The sequence below is a fragment of the Nicotiana tabacum genome, chromosome 12 (genome assembly GCF_000715075.1).
Source record: "Nicotiana tabacum cultivar K326 chromosome 12, ASM71507v2, whole genome shotgun sequence".
Taxonomy (NCBI): domain Eukaryota; kingdom Viridiplantae; phylum Streptophyta; class Magnoliopsida; order Solanales; family Solanaceae; genus Nicotiana; species Nicotiana tabacum.
Window position 1 is genome coordinate 49998692 of NC_134091.1, and position 10255 is coordinate 50008946.

A 10255-nucleotide genomic window follows, 5' to 3' on the forward strand; every position below is an offset into this window, starting at 1 on the left:
TATCAATAAAGTCAACTCTCGATCAAAATTCTCAACATTCCAAACCTTCAACGTTCTAACTTTCGCCAATTCAAGCCAAAATGACCTCCGAACCTCCAAATCAATATCCGATTTTAGAATATGACCCGTATATTAATTAAGTCATCTCTCGCTCAAAATTCTCAACCTTCCAAACCTTCAATTTTCTAACTTTCGCCAATTCAAGCTAAAACGACCTACGGACCTCCAAATCAATATCCGAATACGTTCCTAAGTCCAAAATCACCATACGAAGCTATCAGAATCGTCAAAGCTCCATTCTGGAGTCGTCCACATAAAAGTCAAACTCCGGTCAACTCTTTCAACTTAAGCTTCCATTTTTGGGACTAAGTGTCCTAATTCACTCTCAAACTCACGTGAAACCAAACCAATCATCCTGACAAGTCACATAACCACAATAACATAGAGGAGGAAATAAATAGGGGAATGAGGCTAAAATACTCAAAATGACCGGTCGGGTCATTACAGAAGTTAAGCAAGAATTGAGAGCAAAATAACAAGGTATTTTGTGAGCAATTCCTGTGAATTTCAAGAGTGTAAACCTGAAGCTACATGAACCAGATTGAAGAACCAATTACATGTATTTGTCTTTAATTTTGGTTTAATTGTAGGAGGAGGTTTTGAGTTGTACCTTTAGGCTTTTCTTTAGAAAAAACTGTATTAGGTACTTGAGTTGTATCATTCAAGTTAGAGTTAAGTTGAAGATATCGCAACAGCATGTGGCGTGTTGCTACAAGGGTTAGAGCTAATCCTTAGGTTTGCAAGATTTTGCAAATATTATAGTTTGGCTCAGAGTTGTAATTAAGTGTTAGGGAAAATCCTACTAGAAAGTAGGTCGTGGTTTTTCACCTTTTGAGCCGAGTGTTTTCGATGTAAAATACTTGTGTTCTTTACTTTTTGCATTACTTACTCCGCAGTTGTAATTTAAGGAACGCATAAAAAAAACTAGGTTCTTCTATAATCTAATGCATGGGAAAATTAGACACCATACAAATCACCCATCTCGTGTGGTATTGAAGTATAAAACATCACTTAGTAAATTCATTTCCATCATATTAAACTATACATTGTTCATCTCAAAATCTGTAAATTGCACAATCTTAGCCTATTTAGGAAGCGGAGTTCGGTATGGTAGGATAAAGTCAATGGTCATGGTTAAATAATTAGGCTTAATAATAATAATTAATAACAATGATGGGAGATGGGAGATGTTTCACATATTCATGCGAAGTACTTTTTTTTTTAAACCCGCACAATCAATGAGTTGAGTTAGTTCCTCATTAACTAACGGAAACTCGACCCTTTTAATTTAAAACTTTGTATTTTAAAAGAATATAGCAAACTTTACAAAATTAAACACGGTGTTTGTCACCTTCTTGAAAAGTACATTTCACGTATGATTATTGAATTTTAATTATAATAGTAAAATCACAAGATTATTTTTTGACACATTAAAAAATCTGAATTATTTGTAAATTAGTCAAAATATACTAATGACAGGCTTATGACACATCACTCATTACGTCAGTGCTTTCCTATTCTGTAAATGTTACATCAAACAATTAAAACAAATTTACCATGTAAGATTTTTGATTACCCATATTTTAAACAATAAAAAAAAAAAAACTAATTAGAAGTTGGAGTTATGTGTACGAACACAATAGTCCGGAGTAGTACAAAGGTGCTATTATAGGTTTGTCACTATACTTTATAATTTAACGTGGCTACTCGACTAGGCCGCATTGATGAAAAAAGAAAAACTTCCCCCATCGCATCGTGGCTACTAGTCTCTTTTAAACAATGCAATGATTGAGGAAGAACATGTCAAAGCACGACTCCAATATGATTCAACTTATATACTCTCTCCGTTCCAATTTATGTGAACCTGTTTGATTGGACATAGAGTTTAAGAAAAAATAAAGACTTTTGAAATTTGTGGTCCTAAACAAATCAAAAAGGGGCCCAGAGTATTTGTGTGGTTATAAAAGTTTCTTATTAAGGGTAGAATTGTAAGTTTAAACTAAATTATTTCTAAATTTAGAAATGAGTCATTCTTTTTGGAACAGACCAAAAAGGAAATAGGTTCACATAAATTGGAACGGAGGGAGTATCATATTGCAAAAGATTTGTAATCTATCAGTGTAATTAACATGCGGTAACAAGTTATTCTGTCTTAATTTTCATATTATTAATTTTACTAATTATAATTATCTTTTAAAGGAGTCGATAATTTAAAATTTTCATTACAATTATTATTGTATAAAACAATAAACTCATTCGAATATGTGTGTGATGTATTTTTGATAAGCATTGATCCATCAATATTTAATTCTTTTGATTTTTAGAATTAATTTTTTATATTTAATAAAAATATTATTAAATTAAGTGATAGAATTCTAATTAACACGACATCTAAGATATATATTAATTAACTATATATAACTTTATGTTCACCCAACTAATAATATCATATATTTATTAATATGATACATGTATTAATATGAATAAATTTATGTTTTCTTCGGTCCCTAATCACGTGTTGCTAAATTTTTCTTTGCGCCATTAACGTATACACAGTGTAAAAAAGTACTTATCATCCATTAAACAGCCTATTTCTTTTTATTATTGCTTGGAATAGTTTATGTGATGTAAAAGATAAAACAAATAATATATCAAATAGGCTCGGATATATATAGCAAGCAAGAAGAAAGAAAAATAGAAAAATAGAGGTGCGTCTTTCTGGTGGACGAAAAATACTTGTGATATTTATGTATATGCTAATAAAAAGAATATATGATAAGTGCATTTTGCATTCAATTTCAAATAAGTATCACTTATCAAAAAAAAAATAATGTAATTTAAAAGAAACAATGAATATTTTTCCTTCAAGACTCTGGCCAAATCAAGGAAATAGAAAGGAGACAAGGTAGAAGATTACACTATATGTTAACCCTTAACACAATGGATAATTGATGTAATCCAATATGCTTATCCAAAATGACAGACACGAGACAGCGCACCAAACTATCAAAAGCAAACATTTGGTCAGGGAGGACTTGTAGTTGTAGCTATACCTTACAAGAAAACAAACATGTAACTTGTCGGTAGGACATGCTCCTAAATCCCCCACGTATAAATTATTGGCCAACTCTAAACTCTCACAACAGTATTTCTAATCTTGTAAAATAGGCTAATCCACATTTCCCCAGTCATGCAAGCCAAGGCCCTCTCCCACCCCCTTTCATGCAGTCCGTGGCGGCCGCGCCACCACCTTGTCCGCCGTTTACCTCTTCCCTCCGCCGTGGCCTTACACCGCCAAATGATTACCCACTCAATGCCAGCAGAAAAGTTAGAAGTGTTCAAGTCATTAGAGCCTTGGGTGACCCAAAGCGTTCTCCCTTTCCTCAAGCCCGTTGAAAATTCCTGGCAGCCCAATGATCTCCTTCCGAACCCATCTCAGCCGTCGGATGAATTCGTCGACGAAATTCGGGCCCTGAGGCAACGGACTTGTGAACTTTCAGACGATTACCTTGTAGTGCTAGTGGGAGATATGATAACGGAAGAAGCTTTGCCAACTTATCTGACCTGGATTAATACTCTTGATGGGGTTCGTGATGACACTGCATCCAGTTCATCTCCTTGGGCTATGTGGAGTCGGGGCTGGACTGCTGAGGAGAATAGGCATGGAGATCTGCTACGGACATATTTATACCTTTCTGGTCGTGTTGACATGAAGATGATCGAAAGAACTGTGCATCATTTGATTGGATCCGGGATGGTAAGTGTTCTTATTTCACTACGTACAAAGAGTATAAGATATGTGCATTAATGCGGCTAAACAATTTATGGGTTTAGATAGCTAATTAAAAACGGTAAGTAATTACCTCTAATACTCGATTAAATTATACTCTTAAAAAGACATGCATTTTGGTGTATATGGTACTTAAATACTCTAACAAAAGGGGTGGTGATTTTATATATGACTAGCGCGATGGGCGTGTAACTGTAAGATGCATATAAAATAAAATATATGCCCTTAAAAATAAAATTTTAATATCGAAGCTCTTGAATATGACAAATATTGAGTGTATTTAGTAATCCATATATTCCAGTTTATGTCAAACCTATTTCCTTTTTGGTCCGTTCTTAAAAGAAGGACCCCTTTTTAAATTTGGTAACAATTTAGTTTAAATTTATAATTCTACCCTTAATGAGAAGTTTTTATAATCACACAAATACTTTGGGTCCTTTTTTGACTGGTTTATGACCATAAATTTTAAAAATCTTTAATTTTTCTTTAAATTTTATAAATTTTATGTTCAGTGAAACATGTTCAGGGAATATAAAAAGTAGAGGCTAAGCATAAAACAAATGTCCTTATATGGTACACCACACAAAAGGAGAAAAGGAAAAGGTCCCCACTGACTCTTATTCATAAAGGGAAAGGACCCCCACTGGCACTTCTTCATTCAGCCTTGGCCGCATTGACAAACTCATGAACCACATCACCTTTACCATTCTTCCAAGGACTTCTTATGACTGAATGATCAGTGTATTTAAAAATAGCAGGATTTTCATGTCCGGTGTCCCATTCCCTATCCGCGAACGTGTTGACACCAAAATGAAAGAACATAATGAGTTCTCTTTGCTGCCATTTTAGTTGAGCGTAACTTGGTAATGGAAGAATTGGCAATGGAGGTGGTGTTATTTTAACTTCTTGCCTAGGAAATAGCAATTGCAATAAGGTGAAAATTGAGATGATTAGACATGACAAAGAACTATAAGGCTTAGCCATGAAACGTTTGCAATGTTGATAAATATGGTCATCTAATAATTCAGTTGTGAATAAGATAAATATGGAGAAGCTAGAGAATGAATAAGTGCCAAAGTTGGGACCTTTTCCTTTTCTCTTTTGTGTGGTGTACCATATAAGGAGATTCTCTTTCTGGGAAAAATAATTTATGTATTGTAAGATTTGTGTAAACTTGAAAAATAATTTTACCTATATGATGAATTTAGAAATGAATAAAATTAGATGATCTTTCTACTTAGTTAATTCAAATCCTGAGAAAAAAGGTAAATTCAAATACCTAATTATCTTTTTTAGTCACTAATAGAAATAATTTATTTATTGAGGATTTAAATTATTAATACTAGCTCATAGGAATAAAATAAATATTTAATTATAACTATATATAATTCCACAAAAATTCTTTTGTCAAATGATAAAAAGTCAGAACTTTTGCACTCTATGTTTGTCATAGAGTTAAATGACTCTTGTCCATCACTTTTCTCTCTCTCTTTCTCTTGTTATTATTAAATATTTTCGTAATTTTTTGTCTAATTAAGTTTTAAAATCTATATTAATATTTATATCTAAGTAAATTATTGATCGAAGAATAAATTAATAGCCAATGGACCAATCTCACATAGAATACTCATAGCATTTATAGGTTAATTACTGATTTGTTTACGTCATAATTTTCACCTAAAATTTAGCATGATTGTACAATTTCTTTTGAGCTAAAAAACGTTCAATAGTATAAAATTCATATATAAGGTAAAACATATAAATATTTGGTGTTATTTAATTATACTTTAATTTTAAAGTTCAGATAAAATAAGACTTTAATAATTTGAAGTCCTAAATATAAGGAGCTCTTGCTTAATTCAAATAAGAAAAGGTATAATAAGTAATAGATATTATTTAATTTTAAATTCCTAAATATTAGCTTGAAGAATAATTAAATGACTATTTTTTCTAGTGTGATATCTATTTTTAAACGGTAAAAAGCGAACGACATTTCGCTAAGGGCCTTCGTACTTTTAATATAGTATAGATTATGCAATAAAATTTCTTGGTAATAATTTTAGTTTCTTTTTTAACACGAGTTTTTAATTTAGGTATTTTTGCAAATTAAATTACGGTAATTAAATTTTTATCTAAATTAATTATTACTTTTTTCAAAAAATAATTACTCTTCCCTTAAACCTAATTCCGTGGAAAATTATAAGAATGGAAATAAACGAATTTAACAACCAAGCTTCTAAAAAATACTTTTCATTTAAATTTTAAAAACAACAAATAAATCATATTGAAGGGAAATAAAGAGGCAAAATTGGTCTTTCTGATAAAACTTTTCATGTTTTCTTTAATGAAAAACTTTTATAATCACATAAATATTTTGACATATTTAAGATCACAAGTTTCAAATTCTTAATTCAACTTCACCTCTCAAGGTTTTTATCGAATAAGTTTGCTAAAGAATGAAAATACTTTAATTTGGAAATGAACTTCAGCTAAAAGGGGATATTGCGTTGTAGATCAAGTTTTGATGTTCCTGGTAACTATATTCTCACGAAGGAGTGTTCATTAGTGATTGCATGCAAATTTACTCCTCAAAAGAGTTTAAAGTTTATGTACTAACAGTGCAATTTACACAATTATCACTTGTAAAGTTATTATATGTAAATTTCTATGATAAATTTCTCAGTATTTGTTAACCTGAGAAAAATAATAATTAACATGTTAAATAGGATAAATTATATCCATCGTGTAAAAAAGAATTTGCATTATCTATATATGTAGCTAGCTTAAATCCTTTATCAAGTGAAGTTAAATCCTTGACTTTATATATAGGATGTAGGAACAGAGAACAACCCCTACTTAGGCTTTGTGTACACATCATTCCAAGAAAGAGCCACATTCGTGTCACATGGCAATACTGCTCGTCTAGCCAAGGGTGCCGACCCAATATTAGCACGCATATGTGGAACAATAGCAGCGGACGAAAAGCGACACGAAAACGCCTACGTCAAGATGGTTGAGAAATTGCTGGAATTGGACCCAAATGACTCCATGCTAGCCATTGCTAATATGATGAGAAGGAGGATTACGATGCCTGCCCACCTAATGTACGATGGGTGTGATCCAGATCTATTCGAGCACTTTGCTGCTGTGGCTCAAAGGTTAGGAGTGTATACAAGTCATGATTATGCAGATATATTGGAGTTTTTGATCGATCGATGGGCATTGGAAAAGCTTGAAGGAATTAAGGATGAGGCAAAACGTGAGCAAGACTTTGTGTGTGGATTACCACCTAAGATAAAAAGGTTGCAAGAGAGAGCCGACGAGAGAGCTAAGAAGTTGGACCTGCGTCAAGTGAAGTTTAGCTGGATTTTCAACAAGGAAGTGAGCATATAAGAGAGTTCATTTGTGAAAAATGTACAAGATTAGCCACACAACCAAGCATTAAAGCTATGCCTAGAAATGGAATTGGAAAATGGTAATGGTAAGAATGTGTTGTGAATGCCTAATTTTTGCAAGGTTTTTCCAAAATAATAATAATAATAATAATAACTTTTGGATGATTTTGGCTATTTTAGTTATTTTTCTTTGAATTTATTTGCGCATTTTTATGTAGGTTTAATTAAAAAGTACTAAAATATTTTTACTTTTTATTTGTATATTTTAGTTTGCATCTCTAAAGGATTTTCTTTTTACTTGTATATTTATTTTAAGACTAAATAAGACAATAATTTCATTAGAGAGACAAGGGATTGGGCTAGTGTATTCTAATTAAAATTAAGCAAAAACTGGCCCAAATTTTGAGCCCAATTCGGCCATACCCAATCCAAAATGGCTGGCCAAGACTTGGTCCAAAACGGCATAGTTTCACATGTCGTTTCATTAAGTGAATCAAGATTAAATCTCATCCATTCATCTCTCCCTCATCCAATGGTACACAATCAATCTCCCAACTAGGTATTTAAGACTTAGAAATGCTAAAATTTTGCCCCCATTTCCCCCATAATTCTTTTCTTCTTCCTCTCTCTTCTCTCTCTCTCTCTCTCTCTCTCTCTCTCTCTCTCTCTCTCTCTCTCTCTCTCTGTCTATCTCCGCCTCTCTGCCGCCGCCGAAAATCTCCCAATTGCAGCGGCCCACCTCCGAACACCCCCAAATTTTCACCATGTAATTGCTAAGTGGGGATTTTATCTACTTATTATCTTTTAGCTTTCGTTTTAGTCCAAAAGCGCTTAATTGTGCTCCCAAAAATTGATGAAATGTGCTTAATTGCAGGAATATTGGAAGATGAGCTCCCAAGATGAAATCCAACTCAAGAAGGAGTAATCTGAACTTAAGGACAAAAACAGTCACAAAAGCTCATAAGTGCGGACCGCAAAATATCATCTGCGGCCGCAGGTGATAAAGGAATTTTCATTAGAGAATGGTGCAAAGTGCGGTACGCACATGAATTGTGCGGCCGCGGAAGCTAGGTCAGGAGAAAAGTTCAGAGAACCTGCATTTCAAGTCTACCAAAAGTGCGGACCGCACAATTATTGTGCGACCATAGAAGAAGAGTTTTGTGGCCGCAATTAGAAGTGTGCGGACCGCAGAAGAGCAAGATGCGGCTGCACATACAATTGTACGGACCGCAGAAAGAGTGTTGTGCGACCGCAGTTCAGAATTATGCGGTCACAGATTTCCAATCCTGTCAAGCTGAAGAAAAGTGCGGACCGCACATGAAATTGTGCGGCCGCAGAACCTCTGAAAGGGCATTTTTATCCGAAAATTCCAGCCCTGTATAATTAGAAGAGTTTTACTTTTTTAGGTTAACTTTTGACATCAGCAATTTTAGTAGCCATTTTTCTTTGCTTCTTTAGTAGTTTTTCATATTTGAGCTATTTCAACATAGAGTTTATCAATTTAATTTAGCAATATGAGTTTATCAGCATTTATTCTTCTATTTCTTCCATTTTGAGCATGAGTAGCTAGATTTTGACTAGAGTTGTAACACAACCCTAGTGTGTAAACTTAATGGGTGTTTAATTTTTTTGCTTGTTTATAGTTGGATGTTTATTATTTAGCCTTGTTCTTGATTTTATTTGTGGAATTAATGGTTGCAAATATTAGTTCATGCCTATTTGACTTGGTCTCTACTTGAGAAAGAGAGACTTAGTCTAGGAAAACTTTGCTAAGAAGAAATTGGGTCAATCGAGAGATTGATAATCCCAATTAAAGGGTTGAACCTAGAAATAGTAAAACCTAACTTGAGCTTTTTATCAACCATTTTGTTCAATACCCATTTGCACTTGAGAAAGCTAAATTGGGCAAAATCACTCTCTGACCGAGAGGTATTGAGTGGGTACTTGAGTGTTGATAGCTATAATACACCCCGGCCAATTAAACAAGCTTTAAAGTTTATAACCCATTAGGCAAGCACTTAGGTGAAGGTCATAGCCCTAGGCCTTTACAACATTTTAAAAACAACAAAAATAATCTTCTAGTTTTATTTTTTAAATTGCTTTCATAGTTTAAATTAGACTTTAAAACAACCCAATTCTATGGAAGTGCAAATTTAGATATACAAAATCACACGCCACGATATATACTACTAACTCCCATATCTATAGCTCCCTGCGAAATTCGATCCCGGCCTTTGTTGGGCATTATTATTGCATCGACCGTTTCATAACCTCGAATTGAGGAGTGAAATTGGACGAGATTAATTTTTGGTGTCGTTGCTGGAGAGTTAAAAAACTGTGTTAGCTATATATTTAGGTATGTTTTTGGCAATATCTTATTTTCCTTCCTTGTTGCTAACGTGTTGAGTATTGTAGGTGTAATCATGGCAAACAATGATCTTGGAAACGTAGCTTTGGGGGATGTGGACGTTGAGGATGATCAAATGGATGAGGTCTCTCTTGAACCTCAAGCCAATAGACGAGGCCGAGCGCCTCAAGACAATGTTCCCGCTCCACTCCCACCTCCATCACGAGCAGCTCCACATCGGGTGTTGCCGAATGAAGGGTATGCAAGTGTTATAGTACCTCCGTGTATTTGGGCGGGCAACTTCCAAATAACTAATGTGATACTTACTTTGCTAGAGCAATGGGGGTTCTTCATCAGTGTACTGGGTTAAAATGCATATAAACACTTGAAGGGGTTCGTAGATATGTTTTGGGGGAGCAAACAAACTAATATCTCCGAGGATGCTTTGAGACTAAGTCTTTTTCCCTTATCTCTACGAGGGAAAGCTTTATATTGGTTGGAACGTTTTCCAATTCATTCCATTCATACGTGGGATGAACTAGTGAAAACAATTATTTCCAAGTACTTCTCTCCCGGGCAGATGGCTATTCTTCAGGATGAAATTCTAGCATTCAAGCAAGAGTTCAATGAACTACTACATGAGATATGGGAAAGATATAGAGC

General features: G+C 33.9%; 1 protein-coding gene across 1 annotated transcript; it reads left to right on the top strand.

Annotated features, from left to right (window-relative positions):
• Positions 1-3165: 3165 nt before the first annotated feature.
• LOC107798854 (stearoyl-[acyl-carrier-protein] 9-desaturase 6, chloroplastic) lies at positions 3166-7419 on the top strand. The gene is made up of 2 exons (XM_016621886.2): positions 3166-3817; positions 6680-7419. The coding sequence occupies exons 1-2, from the start codon at positions 3251-3253 to the stop codon at positions 7241-7243; spliced, it is 1131 nt and encodes a 376-aa protein (XP_016477372.1). The 5' UTR covers positions 3166-3250; the 3' UTR covers positions 7244-7419.
• The last annotated feature ends 2836 nt before the right edge of the window (positions 7420-10255 follow it).

What these genes read in the sequence shown, in the direction of transcription:
- LOC107798854 (XM_016621886.2), top strand. Translation starts at nt 3,251, where the DNA reads ATGCAAGCCAAGGCCCTCTCCCACCCCCTTTCATGCAGTCCGTGGCGG. An exon ending in ATTTGATTGGATCCGGGATG is followed by an intron (nt 3,818 to 6,679) that starts GTAAGTGTTCTT and finishes CTTTATATATAG; the next exon opens with GATGTAGGAACAGAGAACAA.